Source organism: Cryptomeria japonica, chromosome 2 (assembly GCF_030272615.1).
Source record: "Cryptomeria japonica chromosome 2, Sugi_1.0, whole genome shotgun sequence".
Lineage (NCBI taxonomy): Eukaryota > Viridiplantae > Streptophyta > Pinopsida > Cupressales > Cupressaceae > Cryptomeria > Cryptomeria japonica.
Window position 1 is genome coordinate 351,709,850 of NC_081406.1, and position 25,816 is coordinate 351,735,665.

At 38.6% G+C, this 25,816-nt stretch overlaps 1 protein-coding gene across 5 annotated transcripts in view; it reads right to left on the reverse strand.

The window, feature by feature from the left end:
• The window catches only part of LOC131065246 (vacuolar cation/proton exchanger 3), a 157,350-nt gene that overhangs the window by 35,548 nt on the left and 95,986 nt on the right, over positions 1 to 25,816 (reverse strand). For all 5 annotated transcript variants that reach the window (XM_057999714.2, XM_057999713.2, XM_057999711.2 and 2 more), the window contains 2 exons: positions 4,692 to 4,808; positions 2,802 to 2,901 (listed from right to left, as the gene is read on the reverse strand). In XM_057999714.2, coding sequence (XP_057855697.1) covers positions 2,802 to 2,901; positions 4,692 to 4,808 — 217 coding nt within the window. The remainder of the gene's footprint in view (positions 1 to 2,801; positions 2,902 to 4,691; positions 4,809 to 25,816) is intronic.

The following is a 25,816-nucleotide window of genomic DNA, read 5'->3' on the forward strand; positions in this document are numbered from 1 at the left end:
TGCATCTGGCACCATCAATTGACACTTATCAGATCCTTCATTCAAATTAACAACAATGAAAGCAAATCTAAATTAATTCTAACTAAGTGTTGAGGCAATTGAAACCATGTAAATCATTCAAATAATAGAGATTACAAAGCAGCGCACATGCAATATATTATCTGGAAATGACCTTAAGCAACAATACATCAAAAACCTCACACTCTCCAAATGAGAGGAGGCAACCTTATATAGTTTTTCAAAATAAATGAATGGCCAAGATCAAACAGTGATCAAGGGCCAAGATTGAAAGTCCTAAACCCTAATTAGGGTTTCCCAAAATACTATCAGCTCAAATGAATGAAAGAGTGACACGTGGCGCAGCTGCTAATTTCACTAAGGTGAGTGGCCACTTTCTTCTTTCAGAGATTCAACGTATCTGGACACAATGAGCTTGACCTCCTCCATGGTGACACTTGGCAAACTACCAATCTGGAAGTCGATGATGTCCACATCATCAATACATGTGGCAAGAATTCCTTCCCACTCAACTGCTTGGGTAAGGAAGTTCTCATTGATGGAGAGGAAGTTTGGAATCTTTGAAAGATTGCCTTTGTCAATCATCCCTGAATCCTTGAAGAAGCTTGCCTGAATCCTGGCTCTCAGGTTTTCCGCTTGTAAATGTTTCTCCCTTAGGCTTTCCTTCTTCCAAATCTCTGACGCCACACAGAATACCTTGCCCAGGATCTCTCTAACACTTTCCTCTGTCTCAAAGCACTTGGTCTCGGATTTCTTCAGGACCTCAATCTGAGTGACCAAAGTATAGTACCATGTGCTGAAGTCGTACCTGTCTCCTGTCTGTATGATGCCTGCATCCACTAAGCTTCTCTTCGACATGCCTTTGATAAATATAATACATACACAATACAATGAAATATTAAGAAGTACCTGATCAGATGTACTACAAAAACAATAAAATTAGCACACTAATATAGGAAAACAAATAGAGCAATCAAGTAAGCCACCAAGCTTGCATTCATTTTCAGAAGACCACAATCTAATCACCAATGAATGTCACATTTCCCACTCTAGATACAATTCTTGATCAATTATTGCAATCCTATTTAAATATGTTCTATTCATAGTTGCCAGGAGACAGGTAACCATACTAGTATGAGAAAGGACAAGTCCTCATGTGCTATTTTTCTTAAAATGGGAGACAGGTAAATTGAGACAGTAAAAATAAAAAATATTTGAATCTAGAGACACTTTAAAAACTATCAGCTATAATTGAAAGTTAGACATAGCATTAGACTATTTATGATGAATGTTAATGTTGTTCAAAGACAAAGGTGATTCCAGTTGGCCCTTGGACAAGCACTTCAGATGTAGAACCGGGTCACACTGCGAGAAAGGTCTATAATACAATTTAGTTATGTTTAAAGGTAACTTACTGTGATGTCCCCGATTAGGACTGAGTCAGCCCCTTTCATTTGCCAAAGTTTTATTTAAATAAATAAATAAATTTATAAAATGAATAATAAATAAAATTTATTAATAAATGTACTAATTAAATAATTTTGAATAAAGGCTCTTAGGCCAACTTTGTTTTGCTTCGACGGTTATTTGCTTGGAGCGATAATTCTTGTGAGGCCAACATTGGAAGACTCAGGTATTAATAGGGATCATGGCTTGAATGGAAGCATTGAATATTTGGAATTTGAAATGCATGTATCTGCCTTTTCAAGACGGAAACCTTAGAAGGCAATTCTAAGGACGTCACCCCTGCTCATGGAGGAAGTCATGATCAGCTGGAGGCCATTTATAAATATGTTTAAAAAATTAATGTAAAATACTATTAATGTATAATAATATAAATTATAATATTAATTTGATTTAAATATTTTAAAATATATTATTGAAAAATATGAATATAAATCAAGTGATTTAAAACATAAAGTATAAATGAAGTAAATTTTATTTGAAAAAGGAAATAAAAAAATAAAAACAAAAAACTTTGGAAAGTCAAAAACTAATAAAAATAAAAACAGACCTTTTGAAAGCCGATCACAGGCGGAGGAAGAGGGTCGTCACGGAGGGAGGAACGGAGGAAGACAAAAGATATTTTTGTCATGGATGGAAGACAGACGGAAGACAAAGGAAGACAGAACCTGCGGGAGTATAACTGACTATCGTTAAAGTTTTTTTTTTTAAATCAAAGCTTTTTTCAGTTTCCAGCAGGCCGAACCCATGACGAACCCAGGGCCAGACCAGGGCAGCACCTGGACCCAGCTTAAACCTGGCCTCACACCCTGCCCTACAGCCACGAATCCTGTATCTTAGTTATTTAACTTTCATTACAGTCTCACTCAAAAGCATCCTTACCATTATTTGATCACCCAAGAGATTGCTATTTGTGACACCAAAGTTACCATACACGGTGGACTTAGTCTTCCTATGGAGATTGTGGAAGTTGTGGCTTCAATCACTACCAAAGTTTTGCTTGAGATAACAAAAATTCCTACATAATTCTTTTTGTATACATGTATCAAATTACAATGTGAGGATCGACTTGAAAAGCTAAATTACTGGCCATCTCTTTTTGATTAACTCCGAATAGACTGTATCATAAACCCTTTCCATGATAGGAAAAAGTACACCAAAACTGTGACTTCATTATGGGATTAAGAAAGAGAAAATTGGAATTAAAAAAGGCAAGTCAAAACTATTTAACTTAAGGATGGAATTCAAACGCACAAGCAGCATATTTTTTCAATAACCAATAGGAAAAACTAATCCAAAGGAGACAATTAAATACTAACCATTTTCACTTTCAGGATCAACATGTACAAAGAAGCTTGCAGCAACTATCAGGTAGCATAAAACAAGCATCAGCCCTTTGAAATAATTAGATGTGCCTTCCTGAAGTACAAAAAGAAATAATCATTAACACTTAATCTCCCAAGCACAATTCCCTTCCAAAAAAATTTTGACATAATATCCAATTTTGAAATGTCATGGCAGATCAATTAAACTGTTACCAATAGTTTTAAATGAAGAAGTGTAGATGCATTCATCAAAAATAAAAAACAAACATAATAAATTGAAGGACAACTCTCCACAAAAGTTGAAGGCAAAGCAAAAAAGTGCAACAGTAAATTTTCTACACAACAGGAGAAAACTCTTACAATGGGGAAGTAACATGTAGATATTTCTATAAAATTAATGACATACTGGACATTTGATCTTAGAAGATGATACATTAAATAAATCGTTTTTCATCCATCAATTATTTATTTTAGTTGAATGTTCAACTATTCAAGATATCATCCAAAAAACTGGGGAAGAGAGAAGAAAAAATAGATATTTTGAATTGAACATTGAAAAGCAATTAAAAACATTATGCAAGTGATCACATGCTTTTTCCTATTTCAATTTTCGATTTCTACACCCCTTCCTCATTTAACTTACCCCCTTTTAATTGTTCTGTAGCCTGCTAAGAAAAATATGCCATAAGTACTCCCTGGTTTGTATACCCCATACCACTTAGAGGGGGTAAGATTGTATACCTTGTAAAAAAACTGTATTAGAAAACAATAGTCTTGTGAAATGCTTTTGTAAAGATTGTCATTTACCAATTTTGTGTCTAGCTTGGCAGTACCCCTAGAAACTACGTTTAGCTTTAGTTTTCTTTATAAAAGATGAACTATACACAACACCCCCACCCCCCTTGTACACCACAATGCTCTTGATACCCTCCTATTAATGGTTGTGTTTTTATTCATTAAGGAGTCATTGAAAAAATTTGGCCATCTTCTAGCTAGAGGCTTTTTCACAAGGAAATTACTTAAAGTAGAACATCTTGTTGGAGTTTTTGAACACAGCCAGAAGCATTTTTTTATTTTCACAAATATTAGAGGCAATCTCATCTTCCATTCCCATTGTTAAACAATCACAAGGTTGCTCATGACAGTTTATGACAGAAGTGAGGTTATGTTTGACACTTTTAACAAGATCCTGTCTCCATAGCTTTGACATGAAGTTTAAATCGGAAGCACCAAAATTTGAACAACATCTAAGGTCAATAGAAAGAACTTCAATTCTGGCCATCCACAACAGTGTCTTCATACACCAAATGAGTGTTTGGCTTGTCCGTGACCTAAGAGACCACCTTTACTTTACTTTTGATATCATATACTTTGCACCCATGAGCAAAATTGTGAACCTTGAAATTTTGTAATGTTCTAAACATTTATATTGTTTACAGATATGCATATATTTTTCACATTTCATCTTTTTTTCTTTCCTACATATACCACAAAAACACTCCTAAAATCTGATACTCAAATTAAAGGAACTGCATGAGATAATTTCAATACATATCCTATGACCCCTGCACTCTTCTGCCCGAGTAAATTTGGCCACATAAACAAACAGGTAAGGGAAATTCACTTTCAAATAAGTACCCATATTAGTTCAGTTACGAGTGGATCAAGGTTATGAAGTAATGGATCTGCTTCAGTTTCATGCAAAGCAGGATTAAAATAGCTTAGATATTATCTTTCGTCAAAATAGAAAAAGACAAGCTATCATTTCAAAACAAATTCAAAAGTGTAGCAATCTGGGCAAAAAAGGAAACACAACAGTATTTAATATCTGAAAAGCTGCATTTATAAATAATGCAGACCATATTTAATTAGGTTCAGGCAAACCTGAAGCATAAATGCTACCACAAGGACTGTAATAAATAGTGACGCAGTCTCAAAAAGTTGAAAGTTCAAATCCATTCGCTTTCCCATAATCCACCCAACTACCACACAAAAGGGAATCTGCATCCACATATGTTGATTAAATAGAGTAAAATATAACAATAACTACAAATCAACATATATTATAATACAATATTTTTACACCATTATTCTTCTATTTTAAGGAAGAAAAATTAGTTGTATGCAATTTTCTTCCTAAGCAGTTCTAACTTAATGACAATTAGAAAAATACAAATATGCATAGAAAATTGAAATGCAAGCATATAAAACATTGCTTTTTCTAGTAAGAAATGTAAACACTTCTCATAGATATTTTCATTACATCAGAGACTATCTATGCAAATGAAAATATAAAAGCTAATTGAGTGTTTTAATAAAAGTGCAAATCTTTTATTCGCATGGATGAGGTGTTCCATTCTTCCTTTTTTGCTAACACAGCTTCTAGACAAATCCAAACATGCACACTAATTGAGGCTGACTAAAAATGGTAACCCTTTGGTTTTTACAGGTGAACATTTTTCTCTCTATTTCTTATACAAGCTGCATCATTTCAATCAAGTGAGATGCTCAAATTGTAATAAAACTACAACATGCCCCTCTGCCCAACAAGTCATGAAGTTAAACATGCATTTAATATGCCATATGGACATGGCCTCCATGCATGAGATAGAATGATGCATAAGGATTTTAAAGAAGAAAACATCATAAATTAAACAGGAATAAGATAGCCACTGCTCAAAACAAAGTATTTCTCATATGGTGATGAAACTGACAGTTAAATACAGGATTTTGTTGTGAAACTGCCAGTTGAGGAAGGTAAATTTTGCCACCACACATTTAAGTATACTAAGTATTGACAAAAAACCACTTGTTAATATTACTAATTTCAAAAAAGAAAAGTTGAAAAAAATGCACAAATCTACATAAAGCAGTGCTATCAACTTAAGAATTCTACAGGCTATGTAATGGAAGAACAACTATCTCTCCTTGCTTTTATAAGTTGGGAATCCTTCAATGCACAAAAGGAGACACTCTAGGCATATAAGAGAACTAATTGAGAAATGTGAGATAAGTATTGTTGTAATGAGGAATTGATTGTCGAACGAAAGTATAACTAGACATAAAGAAAACAATAGAAGCAAACAAAATTACAAGATACTATAATTGTGTTATTCATGTTCTTTGTATCTAATCAGAGAAAATGTCCCTCTGCCCAACAAGTCATGAAGTTAAACATGAATTTAATATGCCATATGGACATGGCCTACATCCATGAGATAGAATGATGCATAAGGATATTAAAGAAGAAAACTTCATAAATTAAACAGCAATAAGTTAGTAACTGCTCAAAACAAAGTATTTCTCATATGGTGATGAAACTGACAGTTAAGTACAGGATTCTGTTGTGAAACTGCCAGTTGAGGAAGGTAAATTTTGCAACCACACATTTAAGTATACTAAGTATTGACAAAAAACCACTTGTTAATAGTAGTAATTTCAAAAAAGAAAAATTGAAAAAAATGCACAAATCTACATAAAGCAGTGGTATCAGCTCAAGAATTCTACAGGCTATGTAATGGAACAACTATCTCTCCTTGCTTTTATAAGTTGGGAATCCTTCAATGCACAAAAGGAGACACTCTAGGCATATAAGAGAACAAATTGACAAATGTGAGATAAGTATTGTTATAATGAGGAATTGATTGTTGAACGAAGGTATAACTACACATAAAGTGACAATAGAAGCAAACAAAATTACATGATACTATAATTGTGAATTTCATGATCTTTGTATCTAACCTGTTAGTCATAACTACACTAAGAAGGTTGAGCATTTGTCTCTTCCAGCAGAATTCCCCCACGTTGCAAAATGTGAGTGTCAATTCTTGTGTCTTTTTTCATTGCTAATTGTTTTTTGCAGGTAGCATATATCTTTTTCTTACAACAGAACACTAATATGGTCCTCCAAAGTTCCAAACGATCAAACAAACATACTAAACTGTCATTTGAAGCAATTTTCCAGGTAGAAAACAGCAGCTCTCTGATTTTTCAAATTCTACTTGCTATTGTGTTTGAGATATTTCAAATCACATTATGATCTTAGCAAGTTTTAGATCACGTTTAACTACTAGGGATTTGCAATTTGGTTCATATGATATTGACTACGTCAACTGCTACCTTGCAATCCAAAGATATCTAACAAGAATAAAATCAATCGACAAGAGCAAAGAAAAATGAGATGATCTTGCTGATAGAGTAGCTACAATTGGAAACAACATGACAATATTAATAACCCCAAGAAAATGTGGCCAAACAGCAAGAGCTTGCAGCTAGGAACTATTGTGACCTTTATTCACACATCGCCCCATTGTGATGCAGAGCATCATGAAAAACCAACCGAGAACCCCAAATCAACCATGGAGAACCAATCCTAGGGTGCTTAATGACCCAAAATAATCATCAATCTGCAACCTTGATATGTTTGAGGCATCTAACAAGATTACTATCAACCAACCAATCCAATATCAAATCTTTCATATCATTTATAACCCTTTAAACATTATTCAAGACCCAAACAATGCATTATGCTGTCCCAGTTAATGACAGTCTGATAGACCCGTACTCTGTTATTAATAACTTTCAAAACCGACAAAATTTTGAAGATCGCTTCGGTTAGGCTGTAGAAAACTAGGTTTCTAAAACCATATCCAAAATTGAGAACAATCCAACGGTGGAGTTAAGATTTATGGTCTCTGCACCGAGACCGTTTTGACTGTTTAAAAAAAAAAAAAAAATATGCATTCCCAATCCGCTTAGGGCATCAAATATCTCATAAAATACTTAACCAATCACATTGAAACTGAATTCATTTGAAAGATAATTCAACCCTCTAGCAAACACCAAAGTTACAACAATTTCCAATGGTGCAATCAAAAGATTTAGTGAAACTCTCCACAAACCCCAATTCGGAGGGTTTTTTGACAGTTTTCACCAAACCTTGCATAATTTGCTTCAAAGTGATTGAAATTAAATGAAACCAAAGGGAAAACAACATTAACTCATGCCATTATCATATCCAATATATTTCCAATGGAAACAAATTATTTTTCATAAAGAAAAACGTGAATGATCAGACTGCAATACCCAGAAAACAATGTGGTGTGTGTAAAAACTTCAAATGTTATTCATTTCCTTCCTTCAATCATACACACCCCCCATTGGATTCGACCAAATGATGGATTTTATAACCTCTACACATCCATATGGCAGTTACAACTTCCCAAGACCAATTACATCCTTGGTTTGCAACCTTTAGAACATGGTTTGTTGCTTGACAACACTTAATGCCACAAATGACAACTTTGATGAATATGAACTCCAAACTTGTAAGACTTCACATGAACCTTTCAAATACATCAAAATGGACTTCAAATGACCTTTTACAACCTTTTTACCCTTTCGTGACTCGTTTATACAAATTTGTCCTCATAAACCCAATCAAGCCCTTATTAGGACAGCTTGGACAACTCATTACAATTGGCTCTTTTAGCCTTACATATAACCTCATAATGACTCAAAATACATTAAAATGACCATATAAACTCAAATATGAGTGAAATGATTCATGGCATGATCTTTAACCTCCTGGTGTACGTTTGGGTTAGGTGCTCCTGCACCATACCCCTTGGAAACAACCTGCAAGAAAATTTTGTATCTTGGACTGAAACTTTGTCTTTGTCTTCATCTTTATCACTGCCTCTTCCTTTCATCATTCTCTCATTATCCTCATGCTGCTGCTACCAACTTCAAAAAGGTAATCATCCTCTCAACTACTCTCATCCATGGAGTATCCAATTGCTGCAACTCAAGGTGTTCCTAAGGCATCCACCTCTCCTATTGCACACACACAAACTCATACTTCCTTTGCCTCACCTAGGAGTATCTTTTTCCTCTCTCTGTAGTCTTTTAGCAACCACAACCAGGTTCTCTCCTCAACCTGTTCCTCTACAGTTAAGTGGATCCAACACCTGCAACCGAACACAACATAAACAACTTTCCTAGCCCTGATCTTTTGCTAGGCTCTGATACCAATTTGATGCAGAGCATCATGAAAAACCAACCAAGAACCCCAAATCAACCATGGAGTCCCAATCCTAGGGTGCTCAATGACCCAAAATAATCATCAATCTACAACCTCTATATGTTTGAGGCATCTAACAAGATTACTATCAACCAACCAATCCAATATCAAATCTTTCATATCATTTATAACCCTTTAAACATTATTCAAGACCCAAACAATGCATTATGCTGTCCCAGTTAATGACAGTCTGATAGACCCATACTCTGTTATTAATAACTTTCAAAACCGACAAGATTTTCAAGATCGCTTCGGTTAGGCTCTAGAAAACTAGGTTTCTAAAACCGTATCCAAAATTGAGAACAATCCAACAGTGGAGTTAAGATTTATGGTTTCTGCACCGAGACCGTTTTGACTATTACAAAAAAAACAAGAAATCTGCATTCCCAGTCTGCCTAAGGCATCAAATATCTCATAAAATACTTAACCAATCACATTGAAACTGAATTCATTTGAAAGATAATTCAACCCTCTAGCAAACACCAAAGTTACAACAATTTCCAATGGTGCAATCAAAAGATTTAGTGAAACTCTGCACAAACCCCAATTCGGAGGGTTTTTTGATAGTTTTCACCAAAACTTGCATAACTTGCTTCAAAGTGATTGAAATTAAATGAAACCAAAGGGAAAACAAAGTTAACTCATGCCATTATCATATCCAATATATTTCCAATGGAGATAAATGATTTTTCATAAAGAAAAACGTGAATGATCAGACTGCAATACCCAAAAAACAATGTGGAGTGTGTAAAAACTTCAAATGTTATTCATTTCCTTCCTTCAATCATACACACCCCACATTGGATTCGACCAAATGATGGATTTTATAACCTCTACACATCCATATGGCAGTTACAACTTCCCAAGACCAATTACATCCTTGGTTTGCAACCTTTAGAGCATGGTTTGTTGCTTGACAACACTTAATGCCACAAATGACAACTTTGATGAATATGAACTCCAAACTTGTAAGACTTCACATGAACCTTCCAAATACATCAAAATGGACTTCAAATGACCTTTTACAACCTTTTTACCCTTTCATGACTCGTTTATACAAATTTGACCTCATAAACCCAATCAAGACCTTATTAGGACAACTTGGACAACTCATTACAATTGGCTCTTTTAGCCTTACATATGACCTCATGATGACTCAAAATACATTAAAACGACCATATAAACTCAAATATGAGTGAAATGATTCATGGCATGATCTTAACCTCCTGGTGTATGTTTGAGCTAGGTGCTCTTGCACCACATTGCAAATGGGGACCCTCTCTTTTCATGCTTTCTAGGGTTTTTGTTAGTGTCCCATGGCCTTCCACTTCAGTTTAGTCAAGCCTTGCTCAATTTTGAACAATTCGAGTCCTAGAGATTGAAAGTTAGTTTTTGCCAACCAAGTGATTCTAGAGTCAAGACACTATCAAAGTGCCTAGAAAGGCCAAAGGACGAAGATCGCAATTGATTTGGACGAATTTGAACAACTTTCTATTTTTAGAAAGTCTGTTTTTTTGCTCTTTCCTATTTTTTAGGAAGTTTTGTTTTTGGCATTTTTAGCCCAATCCCCGGTATGGTTATTTTTAAAAAGTTTTCCCTATTTTTTAGGTATGTCTGCTTTTGCTTTTTCGGAATGGGGACCTAGGGTTTGCACTGAAACCACTGACCTACTTCGATCGGGATCCATAATTTCCAAGTTTTGACCTAAAAAGCCAGTTTCCTACATTTTAGGGGTCATGATGCTTCAGATGGTTTGCTTAAGTAAAGATTTCAAATTTCAAGTTAATCTGGTTAAATTTGGGTAAATTGTGAAATTTTGAAAGTTTCCAAAAATTTTCTCTATCTGGCTAATGGATGATGTTGAGTGTTATGGCAGATGTTCAAAAGTCCGCCTTGAAGAGGATGAGATGAAGGCCTTCCAAAGTCCGCCATGCTTGGTGGAGAGGTCATAAAACTCCGCCCTATGGAATGAAGGGATGTTTCAAAAGTCTGCCCGAGGACATGCTTGAAAAGTCCGCCTTGGTAGCCATGTCTCAAAACTCCGCCCTCCTTGGTGTCCTTCCTAAACTCCGCCCTATTGAATGAAGGGATGTTTCAAAAGTCCGCCCTAGAAGATGCTTGAAAAGTCCGCCCTGGTAGCCATGTCTCAAAACTCCGCCCTCCTTGGTGTCCTTCCTAAACTCCACCCAAGGAAGTAGATACAATGTTGAAGACCTCCAAAAGTCCGCCACGTAGGAGTAGTTCCTAAACTCCGCCTTGAATAGTAAACCCAAAAGTCCACCCTATCATGGGGAATGTCCAAAGTCCGCCATGAAGAGGTAGTAGAAAAGTCTGCCCTATGCCTTGGGAGTGGTCTCAAAACTCCGCCATGCTTGAGGAGGTAGACCTAAACTCCGCCTTGGTAGAGGTCTTCCCAAACTCCGCCTTGGTAGTCATGATAAAGGTCTGCCATGTTAAAGAAGCTAAGAAGAGGGAGCATAAAACTCCGTCCTATACATCCTTGGAGTCCTTCCTAAACTCCGCCTAAGAAAGTGGTCACAAAAGTCCGCCATGTTGGAGGTAGCATCAAGGAGACCTTCAAAAGTCTGCCCAAGGTGCTAATCATGTTGAAGACCTTCAACACTTCACCCTATGCCTTAAAAAGGTAATGAAAAGTCCGCCCAAGTTTGATAAAGAAGATGGTGGAGTCATAAAAGTCCGCCATGCATGGTGAGAAGGAGAAAGGCCGCCCATGAAGAGAGCCTCTAAAAGTCCACCCAAGCTTGGAATTGAAGGCAAATAAACATGTTGGAGTCCTACCAAAAGTCCGCCCAAATATGAAATTGAACACTTAAAACTCCGCCCTACTCCTGGAAGTCAAATAAAGTCAACAAGAATTCGAGTGATGTCATCAAATCTTCCAAAAAAATCGAACTCCTAATCAAATTAGAAAGTTGGAAAAAGAGATTTTCAAAAATCATCAAGTTGGAAACTCAAAATTAAAATGGGAAAGAAGATATTTGCAGATCAAGATGATTTTCAGACTGAGTTCCAAATTAGAAGCTTTTGGAAGATACTATTTTATGAGCCTAGTTCGAGTTAATGGACTAAAAACAATTTAGAAACTTGCACAAGTAAAGGATTTTCAAACTAAAGAAGATGACAACACTTTCCCAAGATTTGAGTTAGATTTAGAAACATGAGTTGGATGATTTTGCGTGTTTCTAATTAGGAATTCAACTTCATTACAAATGCATTATTTGTAACTTCATTCTTACACCAAGAAGTTTGAAATTCTTTAGCTAAGGAGAGCATAAAGAAGTGTTTGCAGATTGGAGTTCATTTGGAGAAAACTTCGATATTGCTTGCAGTTGGGCAAGCTTCTTGACAAAGGTTTTACAGATTTTGGAGTGAATCCAGCTGGCATAAGGAAGAATTGTTAATTTTTTCTGAGTTTTCTGATAAACTTCCAGCCTTATTTCAATCTATTTGAAGGTAAGTTGAATTTACAATGCAGATTTGTGCATTTTCTGAGTTTTATCAGAATCATTGAAAATGATTTTAGTGGATTTATTCGAATTCTTAGTGAAGGAAAATCATTTTATTGACTAAGTAAAAGAGAGTTTTTGAAGTTATAACACTTGCTGTTGGATTGTGATCACAGTCATCCTTAAGATTGAAGAATTTGTATACGAAAACCCATTTTTGTGGCTAAGTATGAAAACAAAATGAAATCTTCAAACACTTAGCCATTCGTAGCCCCTATTTTCCTCAATTCACGAATTAATTTCTAACTTAAGCTTCATTGTCTAATTGCAGATTCTAGGCACTATGAAATTTCAAGTGGACAAGGACGCTCCTCCTGAGTCAAGGATGACTTCAAAGTGGAAGAATGTAAGCGACACTAACCTCGGGTACATCAATCTGAGGGAATTCAAGAAGCGAATGTTTGGTTTGGACAACCTCGTGCCTACCACAACCGCATGAAAGATGATGAAGAGTGGCATCGTGCATACTGCTGGTTTTCTTCCCACCATGCAATGTACCGAATTAGTAGCTGAATGTGCTAGGTATTACAACCCCGCCAGTAGAGATATTGTTGCACCCGATGGGAGAATATTAGCGCACATCAGTGATGAGGCCACCAGAGAAGCCTTCAGAATCCCAGAGTATCATAACGTTGTGTACGTGACCAAGGATGAAGCTGATCGCATGTATCAAGATCACTTGGAGGAGTATGATGCCATCGTCAATCATTCCTGGCTGGATAAGCCAAGGAAAGGTGCCTCCAAACTTCAGAGGAAGAGCTTGGTGAGAGCATACTTCAAGGAAGATATTGGAGATATGATCGTTCTGCTGAACAGGATAATGGAAAATCCTCAAGGTGCTCCGTCCGAGCCCTCGATGTATTATTTTATTAATGAAATAATGAATGGAGTGAAGTTGATAGACTGGGCTCGGATGATAAGTGACAACTTGGATAGCCAGCTAAAGAACCTGGAAGCAAATAGGACCTTCTTCATGAGTTCGTACCTGTTTTATTCCCTGGCTACAACCTACAGATATAGAGGTCTCACTTACAGAGCGGAAGTGGGAAACAAGGAAAACCAGTTTCCAGTCTATGATTGGTTATCCCCAGCTCCACATGGAAGAAAAGTTTCATTTTAAAAGGGTGAATGATTCATTTCTCATGTACATCACACAGACGTTGCAAGGTGGACTACATCAAAACTCTCTCAAGAGTCTATGGAGTTCATCAGTAGATTTGGATATTGGTATATCCAATACCCGAAGTTCACTTACCTTAGAATTCAGGGGTTTACCGGGTCTCCCTATAAGCTTCCAACTTACCCTACCAACCGAGTTGTGTTACTCGAGGTTGTGAGGCAATTGGAGGGGTATATGGCAATTCAAAGAGATAAGCAGAAGAAGGCGGGAACCTCCTCTCTCACGATTGGGAATGGATTGGAAACATGTCCGTCATCAGAAGTTGTTGCCACTGCTGAAAAGGAATTGGCTTGGTATCCCTTTTATCAGTACAAGGCGAGGAAGAATTTTGATCCATTCCGCAAAATAAAAAGGGTCGAAGGGATGAGATTTGAGCATAGAGCTGATATAGAAGATTATTGGGCTAACGGAACCAATAGTTTTGAAATCAGGAAGAGATTTTGGTCAAGGATTCCCTTGAGCCTAGTAAGAGCGACGGAGGTGTTTAGAGTTGCTGACCAAGTAAAGGACAGCCTTGAGCTTCAGCAGCCAGGCTTCGAAAAGATGAAGAATGAACCACTAGCCTTGATAGATTGGGCAGAGGGAAAGAAATCAGATCTGGCAGACCTCATGAGGTCGGTGGTCGAGTATTCTAAGTGGTGGACATCTGAAAGGACAAAACAATTGAAGACTAAAGGTGTGGCCTTGACCTATGACTTGATGGGAGTAGATGACTCTTTGTCCTCCAACCCCTGTATCTCTACAGACAATGCCTGGAATCCAGAGAGTGTTGGGTCCCGGAAGAGAAAGGAGTTACTTGGAAGCTTTGGAAAGGCCATATGAAAGAAGATTGTAGGGGAGCGACGGGAATCCAGCGAAGGTCATTCAATCCTGAGTGATGCATCTGCTGCACCTGATCAAAATGTCGTTGAGGAGCAGGAGATGGACATGTGTATGGTTAATAATGAAGTGAGAGTGTCTTCTCCTTCGATTAAGGAAATAATGAAAGCAGTCGTCCAAAGTCCGGACAAAGAGCAACTGAAACGCCTGCATCTCCAGTAGTCTTCTTGGATGATATAGCTATTAATCCAAGAAGGACAAATGATGGGTTTGATCAGAATACCATAGAGCAATCAACTATCCCTGATTGGCTAAGGGAAAGGATAAGGGCTAAGGTCCCTAAAGAAGCCTATTCTGAAGAGATCACAACAGCATTTCTGGTAAAGGTGAATGAGCCAGTCATAGCTAAACCACCCAAGCCAGCCAGAAAGTTCTCTTTGATTCAGAGGAATAGTGCAGGATTCAAGACAGTTCAAATAGCTGTACCGAAGGAAGGGAAAACTTGGGACAGTGTTGCCCCAGAGGACTGTAAGATCACCACTATAGAGCTAGGTAAACCCACCCAAGACCAAGAGGTCCAGTACTTTGATGACTCTTGTAGCGCCCTCAAGTCAAGTTTAGCTCGGGAGAGAGAAAAGAGAAAGAAGGTTGAGGAAGAAAACCAGCAATGGAGGAAGTATATTCTCCATCTTACCAGGCCACTTAACCATGAGATCCCGGTCACCCCTCCACAGCCTCTTCAGCAGAAGTCAATGAAGGATTACGAGGATATGAAGGGCACATTCATGCAGGCCAAGGAGTGGATTTCAGATGCTTCAGCACGTGCTGATATACTGGTGGAAAATTTAGTGTCAGCACATGAGTCAGCCTCTTCGTTGGTCAGCCGTATCCAGGACCTAGCTACCAATTGGGAAGACGTGGAGGAAATTCAAGATGAAATACTTCCACATCTGAAGGTTATCCGAGGCTTGTCGAAGAGAAGTTTGGTGGATGCACGTGTCATACAGGCCAAGGATAGGTATGACTTTGACACCTGGTATTATGCCTTGGTCACCCGGATTGAAGTTTTGAAGAAATCTGAGACTAACTGCTTTGAGACAGAGGAGAGTGTCAGGGAGATCTTGAGCAAGGTGTTTCATGTAGCATCAGAGATCTGGAAGAAAGAGAGTATAAGGGAGAAGCACTTGCAGGCGGAGAACCTGAGAGCCAAGATTCAGTCAAGCTTCTTCAAAGACTCGGGGATGATTGACAAGGGTGATCTTTCGAGGATTGCAAATTTTCTCTTCATCGATGAGAACGTTCTTGCCCAAGCAGTTGAATGGGAGACCATCCTTGCCACATGTACCGATGATGTGGACATCATCGACTTCAAGATCAGCAGCTTGCCAAGTGTCACTATGGAGGAGGTCAGGCTTATTGTGTCCACGTACATCGAATCTGCGAAAGAGGAAACTGGACACTCACCTCAGTGAGATTAGCAGTTGTGCCACATGTCAATTTCTTATTCATTCAAACTAATAGTGCTTTGGGAAACCCTGATTAGGGTTTGTAGCTTTCAATCTGGGACCTTGATCACTGTTTGATCTCGGTCGTTCATTTATTTTTGAAAAACTATATAAGGCTACCTCCTCTCATTTGGAGGGTGTGAGGTTTTGTTGACGTGTATTTTATACACAATCATACACAGAATAAAATACCAATAGGTATCTTATCCTCTCTTGAGAAAATAGTCTCTAACTGCTGAAGATCTGCAAAAAGGATCAGTTAGATGGACTCCAAGGTTCTTTTAGTGGGGTCTCCACGTGTGGACAAGCTTTTTAGTGGTATGATGTGATTTGCTGTTTCCTTCAAGGCGTCTTACGGATTCAAAAGCTCGAAGATTTTACTAAACTAAAAAGGAATTTTCAAAAAAATGGAAAAAGGACAGGGTTTAAGGAAGTCTAATCTAGCCTAACCCTATGAACGACTTAGCATGAATGAGATTTGGCAAGACTCAACCAACTTCAATTTTGCCATAAGATAACAACTCAATTGAAATTAGTGCGATCTTCTAAGGTAATAATGGTGTTCAATGCATCAAAGACCAAGGACACTACTACGAAGGTACATATCCTAGATGCGAAAATGCTTGAAGGTTAAGGACTCAAAATGTTTTCCAGTCGACCATGCAAGGCGTTCCTACAATCAGCAAGAAGCTAGTGGTTTGGATTGCGAATCCTACCAAATATCAAATCTCACACTTAGTCTTTCAAATTAACAAACTACTTTGATTGAGCGTGATTCAAGTACATCCAACAACCATGAAGATAACTTAAGAAATTTGCAACAAAACACCATAACTTCAATATTTTATTGATTTCCAAGTCATCATGTACAACAATTGCTTGAATTTCTCTCTTCAAGACTCAATCTTGCTACAAAATAAAAATTGCTTCTAACTCTAATCTCTCTATTACATCAACTATTATCTCTCACACTTATTCACTATTTTTCTATTTTCAAATGAAATGGAAAATGGGGGTATAAATAGCATCCCCAGTTACAATGAAAGGTCCAGATTGAAAGTAAATCAATGGACAAGATCATGACACCTAAACCCTAATTAGGGTTTGTTACAAATGACCTCCTTTTTACTGAACAACATTAAATACATAGCCAAATATTAAATTTGGCACAAAAATCTAGGAGGTATCAACCAATGAGAAATAAGATGTCATGTCATCTGTAACAACCTTTCATCTAGAATCTTATTCCCTTTCCAATTCTCTTTCTTAGCATATGCAATGAATTTTGTCACGATTCCTTCGATTTCTGTGCTTGGAATCTCGGGAAGATTCTTGATACTCTCTTCTAAGTGGATAACCTGATCAAATGCATCTAGAAGAGCTGTGTCCCAAGTAGGTTCAAGTTCCTTTGTTCTATCAATCAGGAGCATGGTGGCATACATCTGATCATACTGCTCATCTGTAACATCTGCGTCCTTGCGAAAGATGATCTTGATTCTATCCTCAAATTCTTGTAAATCCACATCTGTCTCGACCTCGATCCTTCTGCCAAGAATGGTACGAAGTACCTCAAATACTCTGTCCTGGATCGGATTGATCACCTCCTCAACTTGACCACATCTAACACTGATGTCCTCAAAGAGAACACTCTTTATATGGAGTAAGGTTGACCACTGAAACAAACTGTGAGAATCACCTTCTAAGATCCTCTCTTGTGCTAAAATTCTTCTGGATGTATGTCTTATAACTTTCAAGACAGGGATGACAACGTCCTTGGTATGGGCAAATGCAGCTACTGTTGCCATCAATCTATGAATAATCTCAAGAACTTGGATAGCCTGATGGGTGATCTTCGACATCCTTGTAACAAACTCTATGGCCACCGTGTGAGATCTATCCATCCAACCACATGTATGCTGGACCAGGTTCCTGAATCTTTCTGCTTCATTGATTGATTGAAGGGGCAATGCCTGCAATGGTGATCTGACTGGATCCTGACGTCCCAAAGGTTCATTGATGTGACTGAAATATGTCCTCCATGCACCGACCTCTCTCTCAAGCTTTCTACTCTTTTCTACTTCTTCTCTAAGCTTGTCCTTCAATGCTTCAAATGTGTCGGTGGCATCATCTAAAGTCTGCTCTGCTGTGGAAGGTCCTAACTCAATAGTCTGTATATGATAGTCCTCTGCTAGGATCTCACCCTCATATTTGTCTGCTGCCGGTGTAGCTATCTGCAGTTTTCTAGATCCAGTCTCATCTCGAATCATCTTGGACATCTTTGTGGCCTTCTTCTTCTCTGTTGTCATATGTGAACGTCCAACAAGGCTCTCTAAATCGATTGCACTGTCCTCGTCCTCAATTACGATCACCTTAGTCAATCTTTCCTTCAACCAATCTGGGATATTTGATCTTGTCTCTTGAACTTGAATCTCTTTATGTACTATTTCTTCTTGTCTGGGAGGAGATGTTACTTCATTATCATTATCTAAATCATAGTCTTGGAGAGATCCATCGGATGAAACATGATGTGCCTGTCCTTCCTCCTGTCTGTCATTCTGTACCATCGATTCCATGGACTCTTCCACTCGAACTGTTCTATCCTCTGGTCTGGAAGAAGTACCTGGTGTTTGATCTTTGTTGGCACCTTGCTTTTTCTTGGAAGGCTCTTTCTTTTCTGATCTTTCCTTTCTCTTCAAACCTCTCGAATGGAGATTGCCCTTACTGGCACATCGAAGGTTACCTTCACCTGAATTCCTAGGATTAGGATTGCCTTCACTAACACTAGCTCCACCTTCGGCTGGCTTTTCTTCCAAAGTAAAAGACATGGCTATGCCCTGTTCTCTCAACTTCTGATGCTGAACGTCTACCCATCTGCGAGTACAAGACAAGACTGGTGCCATCAAATCATCTAAATCCACGGCCTCGGGCTCATTCCAATTCAAACTTATTGTTTTGCTTTCTCTATCATATGAAGATTGGATGTGCCTGCCGTTGTCCTGAGCTTGGTCGGCTACTCTGTAAATCTTACATTTCCTGATGAAATCCAAAGGCAATCTAGAATGTATCTTTCGTTTCACTTCGAGATCATCTAGGAGATTCATCATAAAATCTTCAATTTGGTACTCATGTCTAAATCTTCTACCGACCGTCTCCTCTAAGTGCCCATGGGGATCGAAACTATTCCTCCAAGCAAAAGATGAAAAAAGATACAAGGCTAACTCCTTCTCTACGTCATCCATGGCTAAGACATTAGGACATACCTCAACTGAATTACCCAAAATAATAGGTACCTGAACTCCATTCTGATGTCTGTGTCTGAATGCCTTCACATATGCTGCCAACTGCCTTGTTACTTCAAGTAACACAATTCTGTCTGTCGGGTACCTCGGCAACATGTATGGAGGTAAAGGACATCCATGCACTCTAATGTAAGTGAACTTGGGAAACTGAATGAACCAAGCACCGTACCTCTTGATGAATTCCTGGGCATCCTGAGATAATCTGTTGTGAATCCCTCCTTGCAACGTCCTTGTGATGTTCATCGTGAAAGTATCATTGACTAACTTGTAGTTCTTCCCTGGCGGATGATGCAAGTAGGTCTAGGATTCACAAGCTCTGACCTCGCCGGGTCCTCTTCCAATCACTCCTCTGTGAGGTAGTCCTGCGTACTCAACGCTCCTGATTAAGGCATAGATGACATATGAACTCATGTGGAAGGACTTAGTAGCCCTGAGTCTTCTCAACTGTACGTCTAAGCAATGGCTAATTATCCTAGCCCAATGTATTGTACCCTTTCCTTGAACAATCACCTGGATGAAGTAAAACATCCATTTCTCAAAATAGAAGGCATGAGGTGCTCCTGTGACTCTGTTGAGCATGGTGATCAAATCTCTGTACTCCTCTTGGAAATCAATCCTGTGTGGTGTGTTCGGTACTTTGCTCAGACGGGGACGACTCTTGAGTAGCCAGTTCTTGTTGATTATGCTTAGGCAAGCATCTGGATCATCATCGTACACTGATCTGGCTCCTTCAATGCTCTTGTATATCATGTCCCTGTGCTCTGGAAGATGGAAGGCTTCACTTATGGCTTCCTCTGAAAGGTACGCCAAAGTGTTTCCCTCATTGGACACAATTGTCCTGGACTGTGGATTGTAGTGACGGGCACACTCGATCATCAACTCGTGGCACTGAATAGCTGGAGGAAAACCGGCCGCCTTAATGATGCCACTCTCTATTATTCTCCGGGCGACAGGTGATGGCTTGCCGATGTAAGGGACCTCTCGGAACTTCTTTGTGCTAAAGTTCCCCAAGTTGGTATCTCCAATGTTGCTCCACTTGGACACGATCTTGGTCTCCACTTCTTCGGTCTTCTGATCTTCTTTCATGAGAGCCGAGCGACTGGTGGATGCTCCCGCCTTTGGAGTAGCCATACCTACACAACATTTCATTATAAGAAATAGATTTTGCAATAAATAACGTAAATAAGAGAGATAAATTTTAGGAAACCTCATGATAAGTCTCTAGAGTTATCATTTCCTAAAATACAACGATTGAGCCAAGAGAAATTCAAGAATCAAAATTTCAAAATTTGAAATATGACGATGAATGAATAAAACAATAACAATTAAATCGCCATACCTCGATAGAGAGCTAACTCTAGAATGCAAAAACAAAATTTGCCTAGGCAAAATTGAGGTATAAAGTAATCTTCAATATGATCTCCTCAAAATTGACTTCGCCACCTCTGGAGAGAACGTGATCTTCAATTATCGCCTTGGACGTGGTCTCAAATGGATCTTCAAGTTCGCATAAACAAATCTCCAAGTCCTTAGCAAATTCGCCTTAGGCGTGGTCTTCAAATTCGCACCAACTTTGGTCTTCAACGCAATTCGCACTCCACACTTCAAGCACGCTTCGCACCACCTTTGGAATGAAATCGCACTAAGCGCGCCACCCTTGGATGAATGAAACTCGCACCACCTTTGAAGTGTCTACGCCACCTTGGATAATATTCGCACTATCTTCGCTTTCCTCAATTCGCATGTAGAAGGATAAAATAATGATGTGAAAATAATAGTTTTCACCCCCCTATATATAGCGCTTGCATCTCTCCATTTACTAAGGCCGACTTGGTAAAATATAATAATTTCAAACGATTTTTAAATGATTTTTTAATTAAATAACAAGGCCGACCTCCATATATGAGCGCTCCAATTCGATTTTTTTATTAATTAATTAACTATTAATGCCTTGCGTTTTTTAATTTGCAAATTTCGATTTTAATAAAGGCAAAATAATTAATAAATGCTTAACGCCACATTAAATGCTAGTTTAAATGGATTTTCAATTTTATCGAACTTAGCATTTTAAGGAAAATTTGAAATGTTTATTTGGCGCCAAAATTATGAAAATGAAAGGGACGTACCTCATCGCCCTGGTCCCTTGGAGAGGGACAGGAGCGATCCATGATCTTGGTCTTGATTCTTGCGTTTTCAACGTTCAACTCCTTCATTTCCACGTTCCAAATCGATCATCTGGTGGTCCTTCGAATTTGAATTTCTTTCTTGTGCGAGCAAATGCATCTTATGACCATCATCGCCCTGGTCCCTTGGAGAGGGACAGGAGCGACCCTAAGGTTTTTGCTTGAAATTCTCCATTTTAGTACGATCCTTTCCTTGTGTCATCTTCCAGATGCCATTTAAAACCTTGTGCGTCCTTGTCTTAACGTGATTTTCAAAGAATATCATGTGTTTTGCCTAACATCGCCCTTGTCTCTTGGAGAGGGACAGGAGCGATCTCCATGTCTTCACGTTCACCTTGTATCTTTGACCTTCGAACTTCCATTGTGAGGCGAATAATATCATCGCTTGTCCATTCCACGCACGTCCCACTCGCTTTTGCAAGGTACCTTCGATGTTATAAGGATCATCGCCCTTGTCCCTTGGAGAGGGACAGGAGCGATCCATTATTTCTCCTTGATCTTGGCGACTTTTAAACTTCGATCTCCTTTGCAACATCTTCCCAACGATGTCCTTTACCTTGCCAACCTTGCTTCGCTTTGATCTTTGTAGGAACGTGAGTGTTTTTGATAGAATCGCCTTGGTCCTTGTCCAAAGGACAGGAGCGATATGGGGCTTTTACACTATTTGGCGATGTTTAGACGTTCAAGCCCTTGCAAATTATCTTCAAACGATGCCATGGACCTTGCATAACCTTGTGAATTTTTTAACTTAGCACGCACTTGGAACAAAACGAGGAATCCAAAGCGAATCGCCCTGGTCCCTTGGAGAGGGACAGGAGCGATCTAGTCTCCATGCTCAAAATGATGATCATTTCACGTTCAAAACTCTTGTTTATCATCTTGTTGTCATACCATGGACCCTCCAAGACGTTGTGAACCCTTGATCTTACGTAAATCTTGCATAAAATAGCCAATATATCTAACATCGCCCTGGTCCCTTGGAGAGGGACAGGAGCGAAGTTCATCATTGCGAGCTTGTTCTTGTTTTTACTAACTTGCAATTATCTTCATTGCGTGAGATGACGTCCTTTAAGTCCTCTTGGTAACTTAATATTTGCTTGTCCTTTGAAATCGATGCCTTAATGGAAATATCGCTCTGGTCCCTTGGAAAGGGACAGGAGCGATATGGGTCTTAGAGTGCACATTCCTTCCATGTGATGACCTTTACAACCTTGCGCTTGATGGAAATGCCCTAAAATGTCTTCGCCACCCTTCGTCTTGACTTGGATCGGTTTAAACATGAACAAGAAGCAATACAACCATTGTATCGCCCTGGTCCCTTGGAGAGGGACAAGGGCGAACTTGCTCTTGTAGCCTTCATTTCACTTTGTCATCTTCCAAATTTATATTCAACGGACTCGTCCTTCTTCACTCTATCCGTCCATGCCTTGACATCATTTGTAACTTTGCAAGAAAAGCAATTATATCAAAAATCGCTCTGGTCCCTTCCTGAGGGACAGGAGCGAACTAGGCATTTAACACTGTTATGGACGTCCCAAAAATCTTCAATTTATATTCAATGTGTTCATTTCTCCTTTGTTTTTGAACGTAAACTTGCCTTGACCCTTGTCTGGATTTTGCAAAATGAAGGAAATCGCTCTGGTCCCTGGGAGAGGGACGAGAGCTACAAGGTCCTTCGCCCTGGTCCCTTGGAGAGGGACAGGAGCGATTTAGTCAATATAGGTCATTTTCCTTCGTTTTTGCATATCAAATTATATTCATTTGGCAAAGCATCCTCCCTTGGACGTCCTCAAATCATTAAGCTCTCGAAATCTTGCAAGGACAAGACGAAATTTGAATCGTAGCTCCGGTCCTTCACTGAGGGACAGGAGCGATTTTCCTCCTGGAGGCATTTCTGTGCTCATGAAAATCTTCAATTTATATTCAATGGAAAGATCTCGCCGTTCTCCATCACTTCAAACGTAAAATTTGTCTGGACTCTGCAAGGATGATGAGATATTTGAAACTGAGCTCCCGTCCTTCACTGAGGGACAGGAGCGATTTTGCTCCTACAGGCCAAAATAACAAGATTTTTCACATTTTAACACTTCACGAGGCGAAAACAAATCAATTCCGATGCCCAGGATCAAAATTCAAAAAAAGTCAAAATTTGGTCAAAATATTCAATCAGACAAAAAAAAATCACATTGACGGTCAACACTTAGACAAATTTAAGCTCTGCATGATCATTCCAATTGAAAATTAGACCATTTTGGCGAAATCATTGCATTCAAAATTTGCATTCTAGAAAAGAAGCTCAAAAGCTCTCAAAAATGACTGGATTTTGGCTTGAAAAGGCAAAATTTAAAACCCTAAGGCTTGGCCCTAAATCCAGACAACCAACCAACTAACAAAACCCTAAAAAACGAAAGCGAAAACGAGCGAAAAACAAGCAAAAAGAGGGGGTCCCCATTTGCGATGGGGCGATGTGTGAAATGGTCACAACAGGTTTTTGACATATTGTTGCATAAGGTCATTTCCATATAATATATTGCATGTGCGCTTTCTCTTAAGGCTTTGTAATCCCTATTGTTTGAATGATTTGCATGGTTTCAATTTCTTCAACACTTAGTTAAAGTTAATTTAGATTTGCTTTCATTGCTGTTAATTTGAATGAAAGATTTGATAAGTGTCAATCCATGGTGTATCTTCGCTCATGGTGTATCTTCGCTCATACTTTTGGTGAATGGATGATTTCCATTTCACCGTGAAAAGTTAGTCTGAGCCCATCCTCTGTGCATCCCAACATCTTAATCATAAGCACAATCCATTTAAGATTGCAACGGCTTTGTGTAGTTGTCCCTCGTGTGGCGAAGCAAAGTTTGGTTTCTCGAGAGCACCCAATTGATACCGTCTCTAGAGTTTGTAGGATTAGATTAGCTTTCCTAAACCCCATCTCTTTTCTCCTTTTTTTTTGAAAGTCTAAATCCCGGAAAATCTAAAAAAAAAAAGAGAGCCTAAAATTGCTAAATCCATCTAAGTCCAACATCTTTGAAGACAGTTGTTAACGTAAGTCCCCCTTCAGATTTTCAGCATACACTACCCAAGAAGCTATTTCACTAAAGTCGCTTGTTCGCACATATAGACCTTGGAATCAGTAGTGATTTTTCAGGAGAGGATAGAATACCTTCAGGTATCTTACTCTAATATTTGGTAGATGATAAAACAAACACCAACAGGAACCAAAGATCTATGGATACAATGGTTCATACTTTGCAAAGAAAGTCATATTGGAGAAGAAGAACCCAAATAAGAAGAGAAAGCAGAATTCATAAGTGAAGAGCAACGTCTAGAGGATAAAGTAAAATCTGATCATACTCCCAAGGTTGAAACTAAAGTAGAATTTAGGACTTTTGAATGACAAATAAATTCTGGAATACTAGACAAATGGTTGAACCAAATTGATTTAATTTTAGTGTCCCACAGGGATGTGTCCCTCCGCCCTCAAAACACCAAGTTCCAAGGATGGTGGAGTCCCCTAGATGGCGGGTAGGGATTGAAGCATCCCTCTGCTCTTCCCTGTCACCATCTACAAGTGGGGCATTACCTAAAATTCTCCTACAGAGACAGAGGATGCCCCTCAGATACAGAGGATACCCCAAAGGTATCTTCCTCTGATAGGGATGTTGCGGGACACCCCAATGTCCCCAAGATGACCACGGGATACCTAGGTGTCCCTCAAACATCCTGAAGACATCTAGAAGTCCCCACAGCTTTTTTATGCTTAAAGTCATTTAAAAGAACAGTCAAAAAAAATCTAAAAACCTAGCCTTAACCCTAAAGTGCTAAAGAATTGCACCAACACTCCACACCCTCAAAAATATGTAAATAAATCAGATTGCTCTCAACTGAAATCACCAAACACTTTGTCATTTGCATTAAGCAGGAACAAGACAAAGAGTAAGGGAAAAGGGAAGACAAATACTTCAATTGTCTTCATCAATAAATCACAAGGTTACTGTTAGGCCGTAATTAGGGAATAAAACTTTTAAGTTATTGTTATGTCTTTTTGTTATGTTTGGACTCGGCCGTGTGGGTTCCTATGTTAGTTGTAATGGTTGGTACTTCCGCTAACAGCCAGTTAGTGTTAGTTGTAACGGTTGGTACTTCCGCCAACCGCCAGTCAGTATATATTGCCATGTAAGGGAACCTCGGCAGGGATGTTTTGGATGTACTGAATATTTTGGACAATGCAATAAAGAACATCTTTCTGCCATATGAATGTTACTTGCATAGTTGTATTGTTGGTATATGTTTTGTGCTTATTCATGATTCATTCTGGAACTTAAACCATTCACAGTACGGAACAAACATTTTGGCGTCGTTGCCTGTACGAACCTGGAGATAACTATGGCTGCAGGCGAAAGGAAATAAT